The sequence below is a fragment of the Sorex fumeus genome, unplaced genomic scaffold (genome assembly GCF_029834395.1).
Source record: "Sorex fumeus unplaced genomic scaffold, SorFum_2.1 ptg000092l, whole genome shotgun sequence".
Lineage (NCBI taxonomy): Eukaryota > Metazoa > Chordata > Mammalia > Eulipotyphla > Soricidae > Sorex > Sorex fumeus.
Window position 1 is genome coordinate 9134458 of NW_026606149.1, and position 22352 is coordinate 9156809.

Consider the following 22352-nt stretch of genomic DNA (forward strand, 5'->3'; position numbering starts at 1 on the left):
ACACATGCCGCCCCAACCCCGGGGCTGGAGGCATGTTTCCTTTTGTCGGGGCAGGGGTACTGGGCACAGTCAGCTGGCCTTGTGCATAGGGATCACTCCTGGTGGGGCTCCGGGAAGTTCACAGGGCCAGGGGCCAGACTAGAGCGAGCTGCATGCAAGCAAGCACCTTCCCCTGGACGTCTCCGGCACAAAGGGCATGCGTCTCTCTGGGACTGCGCTCCAGAGAGATCCCCAGAGAAAAGGGCTTCTTCCTGCATCAACAATGCCTCGGGGGCAGCTTTCGTGACAAGGACAGCGACGGAGTCACACCAGAGCCATGGGCTTTGACCTGGTCTCCAACCCTATCTGACAGCTGGAAATCTCCTTGAAACAAAAGTGTGCCCGTCACCAGGGCCTAAGACCCCTCTCTCCTCTGCCAAGCGCACGCTGGAGTCTGCACCTGCTCCTCTCCCAGAGTCGTGCACGCAGTGAACCCAGCGCCCCATCTCTGCTTGGGGTTTAGAACCCCCACATCAGGACCCCCATTTCCTCTCGAGGAAGGGCTGGCAGTGGGTGCACTCCGAGCGCTGCGGGCCCGAGATGGCTGACCCTGAGGGTGCCCCTTTTTACTGGCCATGACCTGTCTGTCCTGCAGCAGGCGGCCTGTGGGCTGGGACCGCCTCTGCACCTGAGCACCTGTGCTCCTCTCAGGAATCGTTTCCTGTCCCTCCCGGAAATGTGGCTGATTTTCTCTGCTTGACTGCAGCTGGGACCTGACGATAGGTCAAGGTGCCACCTGCACGGCCACCTGGCCACAGCCTAAGCTGCACCACTCACCCATGAGACTTGGAGGCGGAGTAGCTTTACATTTCCTTTTCTTTTCTTTGCTAAAACATTCCCTCAGGGGGTTCAGGCACTTGTCCCCAGAGGACCCAGGTTAGATCCCTGCATGCAGCGCCAGAAGTGATCTCCGAGCACTGCTGGGCACCAGCCAGCCCCGTTACCTCACCCATCAATTCCCTTGAGATGTGCCATTTTCCTATTTTAAAATTTCAATCTGATCCTCCAAACCAATGATTTTCAGCCTTCTGACACCTGGAGGAACGTCTGAAAAACCCTTGCTCCACACAGTAGCCCAGAAAGGGGCCAGAAGGCCATTTCCCAGGTGAGCCAGGAGGCAGTACAGACAAACCCAGCTTTATTCAACTGTCCGGGCGAGAGGGAGGGCGAGGCCGGCAGCTCAGTGGCGGGTACCGAACCAGCGGTTGACCTTGGCGGTGCTGAGGAAGAGGACGAGGCTGACGATGAAGAACTCCTCCGTCTCCTCCACCCACACCAGCTCCACGTGCACGCGGCCCTCGGCGTCCACGTAGTCCACACAGTAGGAGCGGCCGGAGAAGTGAGGCCCGTCGGAGGGTACGGGCACAGGCGCCATGCTGACCGGGGAGCTGAGGCACCAGAAGGGCCTCCCACGCTCGTCCAGGACGGTGATGTCCAGTATGGAGCAGTTCTAGGAAACAAAGCGGCCTCTCAGCAGGGAGCGACCGGGCCACGGGATCTGCAGCCTGGAGCCTGGACCGCAGAAAGGGCTGCACTGACGCAGGAGTGAGGAAGGCATTCTGCTTCGCGCGGTCCGACCTACAGCCCCCTCTCCCTCCGCTCCCCTTCCCTCCCTCTCTCCCTCCCAACCCCCGCCCCCTCCCCCACCCCCTTCCTGGCCACTACCCCCAGTACACTGCATCCTGCCACCACACTCCTTGTCCCCCACTCAGGGACTAATGGGGTTGTCTGCACCGACTAAGCGAGGAAAGCATGGCCAGGGGTCAAGAGGGAGAAGGACAGAAGTGTGCATGTCTGCAGGAGCTGGAAGATTCTACCTACGACTCGAAAGCCACTCAAACAAAAATGCCAGCAGACTTCCTCTTCTATCGCGGAAACCAGGTGACTTGCAGAAAACAATGGATTACCTCGATATAGCCATCAAAGGCATTCGTTTTCCAGGAGAGACCGACTTTGCCAATGAGAGGGAGGTGTTCTGTGTCGTTTTTAAGACTTATCACAATGAGTTTCACATATCCATCTTCAATATGGCCTGGAGAGACAGGAAGCATGTGACCAGGACTGAACAGGCAGCATCTGTGCTCCTGGGCATTGCTCTGCAGGAAGGTCCCTACAGCTCAGGGCCAGCCCCTCTGTCCCACCCCTACAGCTCAGGGCAAGTAGGCACTTGCCTAGCACACCACTAACCCAGGTTCCATCCCAACACCCCAGACGGTCCCCTAAGCGAGCCAGGAGTGATCCCTGAGTGCAGACCCAGGAATCAGCCCCGAGCACAACAGGATGTAGCCCCAAAACAAAGCAAAAAGACTTACTAGAGAGGCCTAGCAATCAAAAAGTTTGGTTTGCCCATAAAGACCACAGACAACAAAACAGAATTAATGATGAAACAGACCAACATCCTTACAAGCCACTTCTTTTCCACAAAGATCAAAATAAACTCAATGAGAAGTTTTTTCACAAATCATGCAAAAACAACTCAAAAACACTTGAAAAAATAAAATAAGCTTCAGGCCTCAACTCACCCTTTACAGAAAAATTAGCCACAGACGAACTGTAGATGTAAACAGGGACGTTAAAGCTGTGGAAAGCCGTCCCCCACCTAAAACCCCAAGGTTGGTGTGGTCCCCTTGGGCAAAAACAGCTGACAATAGAAATGGGTGGGGAACTGTGTCCAGGAAAGAACAGAGTGAAATAGTTTGGACGTGGAGAGCAGCACGAGCAGACGGTAACAGGCCACTGTCGAGACCCCGCTCTCCCCCTGACCAGGCCTGCTGACGGCTGTGTGGTTCGCAAGGACCTTCGCGGACCTACTAAATTCTGACGTCCTTAGTGTCTCTGCCAACCAAGCATCGACTCAGACACTGGGAGCTGGACTCGGGACTGATACAGTACCGAATGAAGGCTGGCCTGTGAGAACACTGATGTCTGCCCACGCGACCCGAAAGTGAAGACATTCTGTTTGTCTTTGTCTCCTTCTGTGTTTGTTTGTCTCATTTTCTGCAACCAACCCCACAGAACAGGGGTCAAAAGCGCCAATCCGACTGGCTTCAGACATAAAGCCATAATAAAGCTGTAGAAAGGGGCGGACATGCCCATAACCTGGGAAGAAAACATTTTTAACACAGAAATAAAACAAGCACCATAAAGTGAGAAATGTCTGACCATCAAAAGACATTCCTGGGCAAATGGAAAAAGCCAGGCACAGACTAGGAAAAACATTTGGAAAACATCCATCTGACATAGGACAAGCTTCCAGAACACCGAAAGGGCCCCCACAGCTCAGGAAGCTGTAAAGAGAAAAACTGCTTGTTTCCAAAGCCAGTGGATTAAAAGAAGACTGCCAAGGGCTGGTAGGTAAGCATGCAGGAAGGTGCAGCCCTTTGGAGGAATTATTTTGCTTTTCGGGGTGGGGTTTGGCGGCCACGTACCTGGTGGTTTTACGTCCAGGATTTACTCCTGGAAGGCTTGGGAAACCAACCAGGGTGTTGGGGCTCAAACCCAGATCGGTCGCATGCAAGGGAAGCAGCCTGCCCACTGCTCTATCACCCAGCCCTCAACCCTTCTGGGGAAATGCAAGTCCAAACCAACAGTGCTGCCAACTGGGGCCAGAGAGAGGAAGGCTGATGGAAGCCAGTGACAGCAGCCTGGTGTGGGGGAGGAAAGGGAGGAGCAGAGGGAGGAGCTGGGGCAGCCAGGCCAGGAGCGGCCCCAGAAAAGAACTCTGGAGAGACGCTTTTGGACAGTGACGCCTTCAACCTGGGAATCGTGGTCCTCCTCCTCTTTCTCTTCCTTCTTCTCCTCTTCCTACTCCTCCTTCTCCTTTTCCACCTCCTCCTCCTCCTCCTCCTTTTAATCACTGCCAAGCATTGACCCCAGGTTTCATTCATGGAAGGCGACTGTTCTAGCACAGAGCTACATTCCCAGTCCGTAACCCAAAGTTTTCTTAGTCAAGCTAATGTTCAAAGACAGGAGTGAATTCCAAATATAGATGTCGCTTCAATCTTTCAAATCACCAAGCATTTTTCGAAAGATTCCCCATGCTATATATTATCACTATAATCAAGTAAAAGGGAGGTCGACGTGCCCAGCACTGGCAGGCTGAACTGGATTGTGGCGAGACAATGAATGTCACATTTTCCCCAATCAAATCCTCAAAGACAAATTGGACCACTCAGAAAAAAGCGTACGGGATGGGCAGATGCTCCCCAACTGTGCTCCTCGGGTATAAATACACCGTGGCTGGAAGGGACCAGGTACCCCCACAACAGCTGTGCCACCGCTTTATAAACGCCGATTCACTCAGAATTCGCAAACCCCACATCAGTAAAACATGCTGGTTTTTCAACATATTTTTTTCTAGCAACTCAAGCACGTACCCCAGTGGCAGAAGCAGCACACTCGGCCGGCTAAAATTTCTCTTTCCTCAGGATCACAGAAACAGCTCAGCAGGCGGGAGCATATGCTCCGCATGCAGGGAGCCTGGGTTCGACCCCCCAGTTCCATGTGTCCCCTGAGCACTGAGCTGGGAATACTCTGGAGCACTACCTGATGTAGCCCCAAAACCAGAACACCCCGTCTTCCCTCTGTTCTTCGCTGTAAGCCACACAGCCGTAGAAACCGGGAGCCCCTTCAGGCTCCGTCTGCTTCAAGGGCCAGCCAGGGGGCTGTCTCCCCCCCCCCCCCCCCATCAGAGACCATGGACAGGCTTTGGGACATAGAGAGCCCACAGCACCACAGAGCTCCCCTCTCCAGCAGAGCCGCCATCCAGGGCTGGTTTCTGGAACACTCCCACTTGCTGAGCCTGCACTGTGCACGTGAACCTGTCAGCTTGGCTCCATGGCTTTGCCTGTCGGTGGGTCTTAGCCGTAAACACAATCAATCCGGACCCCCAGGGGTCCTCCAGGCACGTCACTGACCCACACCGTGCCCAACATCAAACAAGGGCTATCTGGACAGACAGCTCCATGGGCTGAGACGCTTTTGCCTGAGGGAGGTCCTGTTCAATCCCCACCACCATGGCCCCCCAAGTCCAGAATGACCTTCAAGTGCTGTCGGCTGTGATCCCCACCCTCCAGGGAAAAAAAAGAGCATTAGAAAAACCCTCCAAAGAACTGGTAGGGCAGTGGTGAGAGAACTGTTTCTCTGGAAAGGGTGTGATGGGGCCAGGGCACTTACCTTGTATGCGGGCAACCTGGGTTCGATCCCCAGCACCCCAGAAAGACAGGAGTAAGCCCTCACGCATGTCCAGTGACCCCAAACCAAAACAAGTGGGGGGGAGTGGGGAAGTCAAGTAAGTTTGGGAACCTCTCTCTGATCTGAAGGACGAGGGCTGAGGCCGATCCAGACACAGAGCGCCAACCCGATACAAGGAACTGAAAGAGCTGCTGATGGCTCTGCCCTCGTCCCATTAACCTGGCGACGGAATGTGGAACTGCAGGAGCTGTATCTGCGCTCCGCTCTCTGACCCGGGGCCTCGGCCCCCCTCTTCCTGGCCACTGCAGCTCTGCAGACTCAACCTTAGAAAGGCCAGGAGCCTCCTCCAGGCCACTGCTGAAAGCTGTCCCGAGCCAAGTCAAATGAAATGGGAGTGTGAGTGAGAAGGAAAGGGCAGAGCACAGACAACGCCCCCGCCCCCAGCAGAGTGGCCCCTGCTGCGTCCCCTGGCCTGGAAGGAGGCAGGCGAGTGAGGGGCAGGGGTGGGCAATGCTGCGGGGGACTTGTCCTTCCTTCAGAAGTGGCAGGAATGGTGGGCTTCTTCCACTGCACGGTGGCTACATGGTGAAAAAAGGTGCTTTTCTGTAGCTGATACACATATCTCACACACACACACACACACACACACACACACACACACACACACAGGACTGCCAGAGACTTCCCAATCTATTTGGACTACCTCCTTTCCAGAAAAAAATAAATAAATAATATTAAAAAATAAATCCTGCATTCCAGGAAATTGCCTTCTTCACGGACACACAGAAAGCCCCTCAGTGCCCACTACTGCCCACCCGCCCGTCGCTCTCTGAGAGTGGGGGGCCTCACCCACTCGGGAAACAGTGGATCGGGCCATCTCGCAATCAAAATGTCCTGTCACAATTTTATCAGCCGTTCCTTTTCCTGACAAACTCTCCTTGGGATTTCTTTTTAATATAAGTGAGGGTGAAATGGCTGCTTCTTGCTTCACGGTAGAATTCTAGAAACAGCTGGAGCGAGCGACCCGGTTCCGGCTCTGCTGAGACACTCCTCAGCTGAGAGAGGCCTGTCCACTGCTACAGGCCCCCATCTCATCCGACGGCTGCCCAGAAATCCCTCGCCCTCCCCACCCCTCCTCCAGGCCTGCCCTGGCATGGAACCTTCTGGAGTCCCTGCAGCTGGCCTCTCCCTCCGCGTGTTCCTGCTCTCACCAAGTGCTGAGTGCACGGGGGTACAGACGGCCCCTGAGCCGGCTGCTGTCTCACGTCCCACTGCACAAACAGCCGCGTGCAGAGCCAGCTCCATGCTAGGGACATGGCGAGGAAACACCTTAGCCTTGACAGAGAGAGTATTCGCAAAACCTAGGGCACAGCTCTGCCCTTCCCACTGCAAGCCGGAGCTGGGACTGACCAAATATACGCCCGGTACCACCCGAGTTTCTCGAACACTGTGGGGGACACGCACTGGGTCTCTCCTGCTCTCTGAGCAGGCCAGGCTGACTCTGATGGCAACAGCGCCCCCTGCTGGCGCCGGCTCACGGAACCAGGGCACAGAGACCCTGCAGAGGCTCAAGCCTGGTCCGCAAAAGCAGAAGCAAAAGCAGCTGGAGGTCAAGTGTGGCCCCTTGGTCTCACTGCCCTCCCCTTCACTGAGGGGCCTGCATGGTGCGCCTGCATCCACCAGCTCAGGGGTTGTCAGCACGAACAGAAAAGTGGCTGTAAGTGCCTGATGAGCCATCGGAGACCTGGGGACATCTCCCCACCCCCCTACACACACACACACACACACACACACACACACACACACACCCGGGAGAGCAACACTTCCTCGAAATGGGCGTCGGGGAGCACCACCCCATGTAAGATGACTCTGGGGGAGCACAGTCATAGTACAGCAGCAGGGCACCTGCCTTGCACACAGACAACCAGACCCCCAGTATCCCACATGGTCCCCAGACCACCACCAGGAATGATCCCTGAGCACAGACCAGAAGTGAGTCACCCCCAGGAACCATGTAACTGTGGTACAGCCACAGGGAGGAGGGCCACACCCTGCAACATTCAGGGACACTCCTGGCTCCCTGCTCAGGAGTGACTTGACCCCCTTGGCATTGCCCTGGGGTCCATATTTGGCCCCAGGGATTTGAACTAGGGTCCACTACATGCAAGGAAAGATGTCTCTCCAGAGCACTTTATTTTTTTAAGTATTAAGAAAAAAAACTAAAATAAAAAAAATTTTAAATCACTCTGTTTGTCAAAATTGCAGCTTACTCTCTCAGAGAAGAATCATTTTATGTGATTCAATTTTACATCTCTAGCGTTAACTTATTCGAAGCACAAAAACAAACCTAGGGAAATTCATCAGTAAAAGAGCATTCGGGGAGGGAGACGGAGCACAGGGGTTAAGGTGCTGGCCTTGGACGCTGAGGACCCCAGCTCCTCCCCCGGCACCCCCAGACCAGAGAACTGCACCCTAAGATTCTAGCATTCAGTGGTCCACCTAGTTAGTGGACAAAGCACTGCTGGGAGTGCTACCCCTTGAGCATGGCTTGGGAACCCCCTCCCGCCCTCACAGGGCAGCACGCTCAACAAAAGCAAGCTGTGCATTCTTAAATACACGTGGACTGCACACCAGCAGATCTGAGCTCAGAGACAGAAAATTTCAATGAATGTAAAAGAATTTAAGTCACATGAAGCATACTCTGTGATTAGAGCAGATTTGACTTAGAAATTATTAGCAGCAAAATCTTCAAAAACTTAGAAATTTTAAAATACACATTTTTTTCAATCTACATATCAAGGGAGAACTCAAAGGAAACAGAAGGGGATTCAAACTGAAGGAAAATAAGGCCCCCTCAAAACTAAGGAGCAGTCTATTGCAGTAAATGTCCCTATTTAAAAAGGACAAGTCTCAAATCAATGATTTTCACTTCCCATTGAAATCAGAAAAATAAGAAACCAGAAAAATTAGAGCCAGTTGCCAAGCAAGCAGAAAAAGAAAATGTAAATAATAACCGAATGCAAATCAATGAGATTTGAAAGAACGACAGAGAAAATCAGCCAGCGCGCGAGCAGCTTCCCTGAGGAACCTCCACGAGCACAGTGGAGCCTCCAGGAACCAGAACGGAGACGATAACCACCAGAAGGCACATTCTGCACGGGGCTACAGACGCCAAAAGGACAACACGGGGCATCAAAAACAACTTCAGGCCAATACACTGAAAACCTCTCTTGACGCAAAATATCAAAGCTCAGCCAACATGAAATAAGGTAGCCTAAGTAATCTGGGTCCTTAAAAGTGAAGACTTGGAGTCAGAGAGATAGTGAGTGGGTACAGAACTGACCTTCACTCTGCCAGCCTGAATCTGAGCCCTGGCACCCATACGCACCCACAGCCCCACCAAGGAGTAAGCCCTGTGCACTGTCCGGGATGGCCCCAAAGCAAACAAACAAAAGAAGTAAACTGTTGTAACGCTCAACAGGCTGAATGCAGCACTGCGGCAGGAACTAGGATCCACCGCGAGGTGTCCGACAGGCCGAGTGCGTGATCTGGGATCCATCCCGAGACACCCAGCAGGCTGAGCATGGGAACTAAACTGACCTCCCAGACACGACCCCTCAGCACAGAGCCAGGAGTAAAACCTCAAGGGGGCTTTTGTGCCCCTCAAAATAAGACAGAACCTGTAGTTTCAAAGGTCTGGCAGAGAAAGCTCGACGTCTTCTTGCTGGTGAAGAAACACTCCCAGTCCAGGCTGTCACCCTGCCACTTTCAGGACACAGGGAGAAAGAATGCATGGGGGGCATCTCCCATACAGAATAGTGTGTTTGGAAAGTAAAAGGAAAACTGGTCAAGGCTGGCTGGCTTTTTGTTAAATAAAAACCATGGACTAAATACTGGAGGGGGGGGGGGGGGGGACAGAAATACTACAATTCTGTGCCAAATGTCCCCAACATTCAAGAGAAAGGAGAATTTCCTGATTTATCCGATGATCTCAGCTGTGCCTTGAGCCCACACCACATGCAGGTATTATAAAAAAACGATTAGCAGATACAACGAAGCGATGTAACAAAGACAAAATAGGAAAAATCTTAATCACATATCTGTAAAAATAGTCTAGAGAAAATTCGCAAGCAGCCCTAAAAGACATAAGAATATTTCTTTAACAAATTAGAAGACATTCTGCATTTGGGGGTAGAACAACTGAACATTAAAGACACAAACTTTCTTCACATCAACATAGACAATTTGCCACGATTCTAATAAAAATGTCACAGCACCGATAACCCTGGGAAACCCTCTGAGCCCAGAAGCAGAAGCAGAGATACTGGCGGGCACCCCAAGGGCACAGGACCAGACTGCAGTCGGCCCCACTGACCAGTTGGCCCCACTGACCAGTTGGCTCTACTGACCAGATGGCCCTATTGACCAGTCGGCCCCACTGACCAGACGGCACCATCTTAGCTTCGAAAGAGAAATGTGGGCCTCCTGGGAATATATCTCGGAGAGGCAAAAAAGTACAGTCGAAATGACATCTGCACTTCTATGTTCATTGCTGCACTATTCACAATAGCCAAAATCTGGAAAAAAACCCGAGTGCCCAAGAACAGATGGCTGGTTAAAGAAACTTTGGTACATCTACACAATGGAGTACTATGCATCTGTTAGAAAAGATGAAGTCATGAAATTTATTACAAGTGGTACTACATGGAATGTGTCACGCTAAGCGAAATGAGTCAGAAAGAGAGGGAGAGACATAGAAAGATTGCATTCATCTGGGGAACAGAAAGTAACAAAATAGGAGACTAACACCCAGGAGTGGCCGAGATTAGTACCAGAATTTTGCTCCATGGCTTGGAGGCCAGTCACACATGCTACGGGAAAAGGGAAGGGAGCAGATAGAGAAGGGAGCACCAAGTAAAGGGTGTTGGGAGGATCCTCCCAGGATGGTAGAAGCATGCTGAAAGTAGACTATAGACCAAACATGTCTGCCACTCAATGCCTCTCTTGCAAACCACAGAACCCAAAAGGAGAGAGAGAGAGAACAAGGGGGAATGCCCTGCCACAGAGGCAGGGTAGGATGGGGGGGATGGGAGGTGGGAGGGATACTGGGATCCGTTGTGGTGGGAAACGGGCACTGGTGAAGGGATGGGTACTTGTATAACTGAAACCCAAGCACAAAAATTTGTAAGTCTACAGCTGTACCTCTTGGTTTGTCACTAATAAAAATTTTTTAAAAAAGAGAGAGAAATGTGGTTAATTTACTGTGTGCTGCCAAGTAAGTGGAAACACAAGAATACAAACTGCCGCTGAACAAGATGGGGGGAGGAGGGGAACTGGGGGTGCAGCAGGCTCCGCACCATTCCCACCACTGCAGGGGGCTATTACATCTATTTTTTTAAACCAAAAATTAGTAGTTAGAAGGGAAAAGATTAAAGCATTTGCACTGCAACAGAGTTCTTTACCAAAAAAAAAAGTCAGCAAATATAGAAATAACAACATAATTAGAAAATTACCATTTTCTAACTTCAAACAAAGATTATTTGTGGATATCAAATTCATTCTCCAACTGAGTTTGAGGAAACAGGGAAGCAGAGTACATTTCCCCCATGCGATGTGCTTACCCCGAACGAACGGAAGGCTAGCCAGCAAGCCTCGCACCACACATCAAGAGCACAGGACGGAGACATGGAGCCGCTCTCCAGTCTGGCCGGGCCGTGGGCAGCTCTGATGCTGGACCACGGAAGGACGGGTTGCCCTCTCCTCTACCCTGGGTGGGGGGCCTGGGCCCTGGAGCCAAGTTTGGCAAATTCCTTCGAAAGGGAAGAAAGAAAGATGGGGAATAGGGGTGGGAGGGTAAGAAGAAGGGAGAAACACTCCCTAAGAAAGGGTGAGCACTGCAAGCGGTCCAGTCTTCTGGAAGGCAGAACAGAGAGATGAGAGAGACAGAGGCAGGGGCAGAAGAGAGCCACAGGTCCGGAGGACAGAGGAGAGCAGGATCGAGTGGCCAGCACGGGCGGGAGCCCAGCGCAGACCTAGGCAGCGGGCCCCCGCACTCTTCACCCTGCTCGCTGCCCACGGAGCAGGAAACTCGGTCTCACCTTTCCTGGTGAAGAGATTGCGGAACATCCCGCACAGGGAGAAGACCCCGCCGCTGTGCATGTCCACGTGGAGCTGGTAGCCCTGCAGGCCACACTCGGGGCTGTCGTCTACCAAGGGGACGTGCAGAGGCACCTCGTGAGGGCTGAGAAGCAAAAGCGCACACAGGGAACCGTCACAGCACAGGTGGAGACCCGAGAGACCGTGCCCGCAAACACCCGCACCCGGCGGCCGCCCCGCGGCCCTCAAAACTAGTGGCTGCTCACGGATGACCACGGACATGAGCCAAAGCTCTGCCCCGTTGGGACACCAGTGGGCCGCCTCCACCTATCTGCTGGTCTCAGGACCGAGGGAACAGAACTGCCTCACCCAAACGCACCAGACAGAGCCACAGTCAAAAAGCTATGCACAAGGCCCAAGTCATGATGAACAAAACTGTATTCTCGAAGAAAAGCTTCCCTGGGCAGAGAATAGGACTGTGGGAGAGTGCTTGCCGAGCACGCAGTCTACCCAGGTTCGAGCCGGTGCACCCCGGGTGGTCTTCCAAGCGCCGTTCAGGAGAATTTCTGAGGGCAGAGCCAGGAGGAAGCCTTGACATGACTGAGTGTGTCCCCCCACCACCCATAAAAAATGTAATTCAAAAGCTTTCCCACACCCCATAACAAGAGCATGCAAGCACTCAGCTTATTTGGAAAGTGAAATGTTGAGAAATGGAGTACAGGTGGGGGAATGTGAGCTGGAGGCAAATTCTCTCCCTCCGGACACTCCAGCCACGCCTGGTGCAGGCCAGCAAAACACACCTGCAAGGCAGACTCGGCCACCAGAGGGCTGAGAATCGCATCACAGAACCTGAAGCATCTTGGTGTGTCTTTAGCGAAGAAGCCACCCTATCCGTTAAATTATATTCTACCAAGTACACAATCACCCCCACCCAGGACAAAGAAAGTAAACATGTGCTCATGAATAAGCTAATCGGGCTGGAGAGAAAGCACAGCAGGTAGGGCGTTTGCCTTGCACTCGGAAAACCCGAGTTCGATTCCTCCGTTCCTCTCTGGAGAGCTCAGCAAGCTACCGAGAGTATCCCGCCCACATGGCAGAGCCTGGCAAGCTCCCCGTGGCGTATTCAATATGCCAAAAACTGTAACAAGTCTCACAGTGGAAACGTTACTGGTGCCCGCTCGAGCAAACTGACGAACAATAGGAGTACAGTGCTACAGTGCAGACAGAATAAGCTAATTATTGTAGCAACAGCTAAGTAATCAGGCCTGTTGCCTTATGCTTTTGATTAACAATGGAATGGCTCCGAGCAATTCTCAGGATACTAAGATGGTGTCAGCTTCCAAAGTCCCATTAACTGTCAAAGTCCCACACATCCACAACAAATACCTACACAGTGGCTGAGCCGAGGGTACTCCTCTCCACAATGCGATGGAAATGGAGATTTGCCATAACAAAGGCCAGCTCTTCATCCCTCTGAAAGACAGTTCGAAACAGAACATTTTCAGCTGCAATATTTTCATTTTCCCAAGGTAACTGGGAAGATGGCAGCCCAGTCACCTGACAGAGAGACAGACGGATGAGGCTAGTCACCACCCCCAATGGCCGCAATGGTGCTCTTGCAGTGGCAGTGCTCATGTGCTACTGGGGCCCTCGGGCAGCAGGACCACTGTCCACTGAAGTACACAGAGCAAACCTGCGAAGGACTCAGACTCCAAGATGAACAGCCGAGACAGCAGAATGCTGGCTCAGGTCAAATGAAGGTGGAAAACACCTGCTGGTACCAGGTGGGCTAAAATTCCTTTGCAAAGGTAACGGTAACACAGTCACGTCCGACCTCCATGGATCCAAGACTGATTCTGTAAATCAGTGGCATGACGGCTCTCTCGGGCCGTCCACCCAGGAGGCATGATGAGAGCCGGGTCCTTCGTGCAGCAGATGTGGGGAGCCCTTTCCTATCGCCAGACAAGGACCATCAGACAGCAGAATCCTCAGGACTTGGTGCTGGCACCCAAGGTGAGACACCGAGGGAGCAGCCCGGCGTACAGGCCACAGCAGCTGAGGAGGGGTGTTAATCATGTACAACAGAGAAAACACAAGCTCTAGTCATGGGCAGAGGAAAAGCATCACACTCTGACACTTTTCCCCAGAACCTCCCTCTCATGGTCGGAAAGGCCGCCCCACAGCACCTTGGAGGGACCCTGGGATAAACACGGCAAGAAAGGCTCAGCAGGGAGAGGACGTGAGAGGAACATGGATGGACTGGAAGGACAGAGGAATGATGTGACCTAGAACAGGATGCCAGTGGCCAAAGCAGCAACGCCTCAGCCAGAGAGAAGGCTTGGCGGAGCTACCGCAGAGCACAGGTAGGAGCAGTGTGACGGACGGGACACCGCGAACCCAGGGACTGTTGACGTGGCTGGATGTGAGGAGGGACGCGTACAGGAGGGGACCCCAGCCTCACCTGCCACAGCCCCACCAGGAGGCCTGGCTGGAGGCAGAAGATCCTGACGAGCCTGTCACAGCCGATCATGGTGGACTCAGTCAAGTGACTCAGGTTGTACTTGGCGATCAAAGAATGCCAGCGAGGTCTTTGACCATCCATGCCAAAGAGAGGAGAGAGAGGGAGGCGTGAGTTCCGAGCCAGTGCTCTCAATTCTCCTGACTGCATCTCGGTCACTTTCCACAGCACGCCAGCACTGTGCTCAAGCTGAGTGGCATGAGGAGGAAGTGGGGGACAAGTTGGAGAAATTAAACACAACACAGAGACAATCGCATCGGCCCCCACCCCCCTTCTTCCTTCCAGCCCAATAGCCCAGACAATGTTAAATGAAGAGTCACAATGACAAGGAAGAACATTCTATTTTCTGCACTGCAAAATCCTACACAAGACCGGTGGAAAGCAGACTCAACCCGTCAGCTGAACTGCAGGTGTACATGTGCAAACAAAACTGTCCTCCCAACTGACGCTCTGCTGATGCAAACGCACAGTCGGAATGCTCTCACTGACCAAGGGCCCCGGAGGGCTGTCAGAAAGCACGGCTCCCTTTCACGTCCTCCTACAGGTAGCTCAGAGATAGGGGAAATGTAACACTACACCATAAAATTGGACCAGCATCATGAGTACTTTCATGAACCAGACACCGTGAACTCTGTGTGAGAATTATGTCTGGGAGTGAAAAGCTCAGAAGCATTAGAAAACACCACTCAATCCTGTTAGTCACCCTGACTCTCAGATCAACAGCCAGCACTCGGATGGTCCCTGATGGTCAATGTGTTGTCATTCCTGGAACCTCAGGTCCAAGACAAGGGCGTTGAGCGGTGGGTGATCAATGCGGCAGAGCTCTTCCGTTTCTCAGATGCAACACCACCTACTTTATGTTTACAGCTGAGATGTTCCCATCCCAGAGTTCTGCTGAACAAGTACTTACCCAGCCTTGGGGGGAGGTTGGGAGCGGTCCATAAAAACTGGGGTCACACCACACAAGTCTAAGGTGGCCAGCGTGGCTCGCTGTGGCCAATACTTGCCGTACCACATGACTGTGACTGAGGACTCGTTTATGGAAAGATCAGCGTGGTCCAGGACATGCTCCTTCCCGCATGTTTCTCTCAGTATAATCACCCAACCTAAACCAGATATTCTGGAGAAAGAAAACCGGGCTAAAAGATCTGCTTCGTAGTTGAAGAAGAGTTGAATCTATTGTAGCAGGTATCACCTGTAAAGCACCTAGCACCTTAAAAACTAAAAGAATGCAAAAATTTTCATCTCACCAACAGTTCTCTCCTTGGATTCATTTTTCCTTCTGACCTCATGAATACCAAAAAAACATCTCGAATGTTCTGAACTGGCAGTACCCAGATAAAGCTTCCGCCTCCCAGAAGAGGGGCCTTGAAGCACCTTCTTCGATAAGACAGAGTACGTGGTGATTTCTGCTTTGCACAGAAACCTCAGGCCACATCGAGCAGAGAAACACACAACGAGACAGACAGTACCCCCTCACTGGAAATGACACGAAGGCACTCAGAACCCGGAGCCCTCGCCCACGTACCTGAGGGCCTCCTTGGTTTTGGCTGGGAGGCCTGTGTAGGGGTTGACAGGCTTGAGGATCTGAGCCAGCGCCGCCTTCACAGATGCAATCTGCTTGCTGATGTATTCCTTCTTCCAGTAGCCCGCTTCTCTGGCCTCCACGGACAGCGAGTGCACACACTCGGTCATCGTCTCCACGGAACTCCCTCTCCAGTGAGATTTCTTAGGGGCAAAGGCCACGGAGTAGATTTTTGCCCAAATAAAGCTGGTGGGAGAGAGGAATGAGGTGAACTGCCTGGGAGGCATGGGTGCGAACACGAAGGAGGAGCCCAGCGAAGTCAGAGAGGCAAGTGAATGTTGGAATTGTCCAATTCCAGGAGTAAGTCACGATGAACATCTGCAGCTGCTCCCATGTTCTGGGGAGTTGCAGTCTGAGTGGAGTGTTCTCAAGCCATCAACCCTCGGGCCAGAGAGACAGCACAGGGGGGAGGGCACTTGCCTTGTGTGCAGCTGACCCAGGTTCAATCTCTGGTAACCCAAATAGTACCACAAGCCCCACTAGGAGTGATCCCTGAGTACAGAGCCAGGAGTAAGCCCTGAGCATCACCAAGGTGGCCAAAAAAAAACAAAAGAAAGAAATGAAACAAAATAAAATCTCCAACTCCAAGTCACATGCAGAAGTTGGAGAAGCTGGTCAGGGGCCGAGTCCCCATGAGCCACCTGGGCCGGCGGGACCATTGCCAACCTTCCCATGCCTGCCGAGGAGACTTTTAGAAAAGCAGCACAATGTGTACCTGCGGGCTTCTATCTCATGCCTTTAAATATACACGTTTTTCTCTTTTTTTTTTTAATGATCAGAAAGAAAATACACACAATGTGAACAACTCAGTAAGGATCAAGTGTTCTTTAAACTTCATGCCTTGGTCTTTCAACAATGAAAAGTATTGCCTGCACAAAGAAGGAACTGCTTATCATTGCATGATGAGCAGGAAAAAATGGGGGAACATCCAGACTCCTAAGACCACGGCTGCCAAGTGGAGACTGAGCTGTAGGCATTTCTCAGCGCTTCACGCACTGACCCCACAAGAGACCCAGGAAACAGCTGCTCTTCAACCCCTTGAGGAGACTGGGAAACTGAGGCCCAGGATCAAGGTGCCCCACTGCCCAGGGCTGCTCAGGGGAGCAGAGGTGGGACGAGGATGTGCATACCAACATCAGCAGCCCCCTCTGAGGACAGCCTCTGCCTCCAGGGCCTGTCAGGCCACTGAGAAGTGGCTGCCAGGCTGCAGGGGCACCCTGCTCAGCCAGCTGGCACCCCTGCTCTCACTGGGAGGTACAGGAGACGCCTCTTCTGGTGGGGCCTGCAGTCCTGGTACTCCGAGCCCCGGGCCTTGGTGCTCAGGCCTGTGCCTCAGCAGAAGCTGGGAGAACATCCAGATGACTGGGAGTCCCAGCGTGAAGGCATTTCCCGTCTGCCATGCTCACCTCGGCCCCACTCCCCGTCCTCTTCTTTTGCTCTCATCAGGCCAGGCAGCTGCCACAGGCTCAGTGGCACACCCACCTCGCCACGGGAGGGCTGCGGGCGCTCACTGCCCCTGGTGTATGGAGCATGGAGCAGCTTCACATGAAGGACCGCACAGAACGGACTGCAAATGCAGCCTCCAGAGAATAAAAGTCTAACGTTCCAGTATCAGAACAGTGCAACGTATAATCTTATTTATAGACACACTTACTCATAAACACAAATGCCAAGATTAGGGCTGTTTCTCACCATCTCCAAAAGCTCTGGCAGAACCCAAACACTGGTTTCCTGGTCCCGTCGTGCCGTCAGATCAGCAGCACTGTTAGAGCTCTGAAGCTGTCGGCAAGGCAAAGCCTCAGGCCCAGGGGCCATGCTGAGGGCTGGATGAGACTGCTCCCAGCGTGGCCGGGCAGCGACCCCGGTGAGGACCCAGACCAGCCCAAGCTAGTGCCCCCCTGAGGCTGCAGTTGGCAGGGCATGGAGGAGGCAGCCCCAGATGTAGTGGGGACCAAGAGACCCTCCAACACTCCTCCCCAAGATATCACAGATGTCGCTGTCAACCGCTGTCCAACTGTCCTCCCCTCAGAGGCCATAGGAAACACTGGGCTGGCATTTCACTATGCATCTCCCTCTCTGGAAACCTTCCCATGAGTTTCATCATGTTTCTGATACGGCTCAAGCTCACAGGAGAGTGCTATCCCCAGCGGAGATGCCCAGGACCTGCACACCAGTCTGTAGGGAACCTCCTTGAAGGAAGGGCCCTCCAGCGTGCACCTCACGGATCCCATGCCCCGGAAAAGTCCACTGTGGACTTGGCTCCAGTGAACGCCTTCCTCTCTCAGCAAGGGCCAGATAGGCGCGCAAACACGATCTTCACTCCAGAACGACAGTCAAAATCACCCGCTGGGACAAGTGTGTGGGGATGGAGGCAGGCCTTCTGTCCCCAGGAGGGAAGAGATACCACTCTTCCCGGGAGGAGTGCGGATGTCACTGGGACCTGGGGACAGCTCCGGAACACAGTTTCAGGAGAAAGAAAAGCAGGGAAGGAGCCACATGGCCCCCAACCCTGGCAGCCTCCAGTGCAGTCTGCCCGGACTGGCCTAAGAATCAGCCGCAATGGGTAAGCACTCTCGGAGTCCCCACTCTGTCTCTCTTCTTCCTCCGCCCTACCAAAGAACCACAAGCATCTGCGCCCCTCTCGGCTGAGGCTTCTCCCGCACCTGAGCGCCAGGGCGGAGAAGCCGTGTCTCAGAGCGGAACCATCAGCAGGCCTTGGTGGACACCAGCCCCTCGGCCCAGGTGGCTCAGGGCTGCAGGCTGAGAGCCCGGTGGCACACAGAAGCTCCGTCGTTCCTCACAGTGCAGAGTGGGTCTGGGAGGAGGAGCAGCCCCTTTCCTCAGAGTCAGCTCAAGGGCCCGGCACGGTGAGACATGGGAAGGGAGAGTCTGCTCTGGGGACATGGCACCAGCCGCCTCCCCTCAGAGCAGCCCGTAACAGGGTGGATGGTTCTCAGCACACCCAGAGAACAGTCCTTATTTTAAGCACACAAATGCAAATCCTTGAAAATGTCACCCGACATTAGACAAATTATTTTTATCTATGTCTAAGAATACTCTTGCAATTAATTACATTACGTTAAAAACAATGGTTCAAGCAGCCTCACTCGCTTCACAACTTTCACGGAACATCACCCAAACAGAGCAGAGACGCGGCTTTCTCTTACTTGTCACTGGCCAGGTGGTAGAAGCGCCTGTTGACACACCCGGCGGCCAGCAGCGTGACGGCATCCAGGTACGAAAGTATCTGCAGCAAGATTTCTGAAGGCAGACTGAAAGGGGGAGACGTCAGAAGAGCAGGCGGTGCCCCCCACACATCACCCCCGCCCTGGGTCCTGCCTGCAGGTGAGCAGCCACCACACTCTCCCCCACTGTACCCTCTGGGCTCACAGGCCTCCGGCCAGTGAGCAGGTGACACACGGCCGGCACAGGAGCACGTGTTCCACGGCAGGAACCAGCCGCCTCCCTCAGCCAAGCAGTGCTGTGCGGTGAATGATGGAGAGGAGGCAGCGGGAAGGCCTGCTGGGCCCTGCACAGCCATCACACAGGAGAGCCACTGCCCAGCCCCACTTTCCCGCCCTCCCCTCGGCTCCTGTCACGTCCTCTCCTGTGACGCCTTGCCGGAGACCTCAAGGGCACATGAAGGTTTCTCCCATCTCTGTCTTTCCCACTGCACCCTCCGTCCCTCGGGCCCCATTCTGACACGGCACAGACAGCAGCCCCAGACCAATGGAGCATCACCAGTGGAAGCCACAGAACTGACTGTGGGGACAGCAGCGTCTAGGGACAAAGGACGAGGGACAAAGCCATTTCAACCACTTGCCCGAGTTCGCACCTTCTGATTTCAGCTACTGAACACACAAACCAGTTCCCCAGATGTGCCTTACAGATCACCTGTCCCAGCAGTCGGGCCCAAGGAGAGAGGGGATTACGGGACACATTCTCTATGGAAGCGCGCCCCTGCCCCAAAGCTCAGAGAGGAAGACTCAGTCCCAACATCCAAGGCAACGGCCAATAAATGAGATGCTTTAATAAGAAAAGGTCATGAGTCTAGAGAGAGCAAAGGTGCAGGAAACCTTTGGGGTTAGCCACAGAATGTAGTTTAGTTTTTTATATTTAACTATTTCACCAAAATGTATTTTTGAAACTTCAGTGTAGTTCCAAAATACAGAGCCTAGGGGCTCGAGCAAAATACAGCGGGGAGGGCCTTTGCTGAGCACGTGGCCGACCCGGGTTCCGTTCCTGGCACCACATATGGTTCCCCAAGCCCTGCCAGGAGTATGCCCTGAACACTGTTGGGTGTGGCCTTCCCCCCCACCCAATTTTTTAAATATAGGTTCAAGGAAACATCGAGCAAGCAATCGGGCAGGGCACTTGCCTTGCACACAGCTGACCTGGGCTCAATCCCTGGCACCCCATATGGTCCCCCAAGCCCTGCCAAGAGTGATCTCTGAGCACAAAACCAGGAGTAAGCTCTGAGCCCCCTGCATATATATATATATATATATATGCATATATATGCATATATATATAGGGTGGAGCGATAGCACAGCAGGTAGGGCGTCTGCCTTGCACGCAGCCAACATGGCCAACCCGAGTTCGATTCCTCCGCCCCTCTCGGAGAGTCCGGCAAGCTACCGAGAGTATTCGATATGCCAGACACAGTAACAACAAAGTCTCCAATGGAGACGTTACTGGGCCCGCTCGAGCGAATCGATGATCAACGGGAGGGCCTTTACTTTACTTTATATATATATATATTGAGTCGAGCTTCAAAAAATTGAGAAAGCTATCCAGCAACCATGAATTTCATCAGAATAAAATCCCATCAAGATTATCATTAGACTCCAACCATACAACAGAAAAAGGGGTGAGGCTTCTCTCTGTTCTTCTAAAAGAAAAAATCCGCATTACAATTAAGTCATCTGAGATCAAAAAGGCGCTTTCATGATCACTGTTGCCAAGGTGCTTCCTGATGGGCCCCTCACTGCACTGGTGGGCTGGGCGTACTGGAGGACTGGAGAGAAAGGACAGACAGACACAGGGGCCTTACATCACTAGCTTCCCTGCAAAGACTGAAGCAGGCACATGAGCCGCATGGGTAGGCACGTGCAAGTGTATGTGTGGGCGTGTGAGTATGAGTGTGTGTGACTGTGTGAGTACGTGTGTGTGAGCGTGTGTAAGTGTATGTGTAATGTGTGAGTGTATGTATGTGTGTATATGAGTATGTGATGTGAGTGTGTATATGTGTGTGAGTGTGTATGTGTATGTGTGTGAGTGCATGTAAGTGTATATGCAATGTGTGAGTGTGTGTATGTGTGTGAGCATGTGTATGAGTATGTGATGTGCGTGTGTGTGTGAGTGTATGTATGTGTATGTGTAAGTGTGTGTGAGCGTGTGTGTATACGTGTATATATGAGTAAGCCTCTATCTGTGTGAGCATGTGTGTGAGTGTATATGTGTGTAAGAGTATGCCTATGTGTGTGAGTGTGAGAGTGTGCCTCTGTGTGAGTGTGTGTGTGTGTGTGTATGAGTGGGTATGTGCACACACGCATCTTCAGCAGCACGGGAACCCGTGTGACAGGTCCTTCCTGAACCCTCTCACCATTCTGCACTCGTAATTCAGACCTTCCCCTCCTGTTCCATGAAGCCCCTGGGCCCAGGCCCCACTGCAGCCTCCTCTTCTGCTGCTGCCTGGGCTTCCGGAAGGTTCCAAAGGACACCTCCTAAACCGACCCTCCCTGGCCCACGCCCTGGGAGATGTCCATAGAATGCTCCTTTCAAGGCGGCACACAATGCTCAGCACGCAGCGAGTGGCGCTCCTTACACACTGGCTCAGAACAAATGCACAAGCACCTCAAATAAGCACAGACAAAGATTTCACAGGCTCCGGGGGCCCAGGCCCAGAGCATCAGTCCAGCAAAACAGCTCCCCAAAGGGTGGCAGTTCCGGAATCCGAGACCTCCCACGCTCACTCCCCTCCATCCTCATCCGAGGGTCTGCATCAACTAGAAAGTGAGTAATTTTAAGAACCTTTTTTAAAGGAAAAAATCAGATTTACTTGTCACTTCTGGAAGTTGAGCTTCGTGAAATCGTCTAAGGCGACAGTGGTGACAGGTTGATGACTCATTTCAACCTCCAAGTTGAATCGTTCCTACACGATTCTATTCTTACGGCGCAGAACAGCAGCCTGCCTTCTATAGCATGACCTTCTCCAGCAACCCATCCCCAGGGCCCATCGAACAGTGGCACTGTCCAGCCTCTTACCTGTCCAGTGACACCCAAGAGTCACAGGGCCCCTTCCTCTGCTGTCGGGAGCTGGCACGCGGCTTCTGGTGGGTGCAGCCTGCAGGGAACTTGGTACCTGCCCCCTTTCTAAAAGCAAACACAGAATACTCCAATTACAATGGCAGGGGAACTGTCCGTCCCCTCCTGCTCTATTTCCAAGGATTTGCTGACTCCAAACAGTACTTAATGAAACGCTTCAGCTTCAGGAAAGGGTGAAGGGAGAAGGGAGGAATGGAAGGATACAGAGGGGATGGTGAGGAAGGAGGGTGAGAGGCAGGGGAGTGGAGGCTGAAGGGAGAGGGGGACTGAAGAAGGATGGAAGGCTTAGGAAGGTTAAGGAAGGAGGGAGGGCAGAAAAGGTAGTGAGAAGAGGGAGAGATGCAGAAGGGGAGGTAAGGAGGGAGAAAAAGGTGCAGGGAGAGTGAGGCGGGGGTAGAAATTCGAGGGGGGAGGAGGGAGGGAGAGATGCAGGGGAAGTGAGTAAGGAAATGCAGGAGTGAGGAAGGAGGGAGACAACACAGGAGAGTAAGCAGGGGAGTAAGAAGAGAGGAAGAGACACAGGGGAGTGAGCAGGAGGGAGGTCCAGAGAGTGAGTGGGAGGGAAGGATGCCTCCATCCTTCTGGGCAGAGCCT

The 22352-nt window shown here is 53.0% G+C and overlaps 1 protein-coding gene across 1 annotated transcript; it reads right to left on the minus strand.

Moving 5' to 3' along the window:
• Positions 1 to 1160: 1160 nt before the first annotated feature.
• On the minus strand, positions 1161 to 21745 carry FBXO15 (F-box protein 15; the record flags this gene model as incomplete). The annotated part of the gene is made up of 9 exons (XM_056131524.1): positions 1161 to 1489; positions 1947 to 2071; positions 11331 to 11473; positions 12719 to 12801; positions 13790 to 13916; positions 14757 to 14966; positions 15375 to 15617; positions 18599 to 18703; positions 21699 to 21745. Coding segments are annotated over 9 exons (1353 nt in total), but the record flags the coding sequence as incomplete, so codon positions are not given.
• Positions 21746 to 22352: the final 607 nt, after the last annotated feature.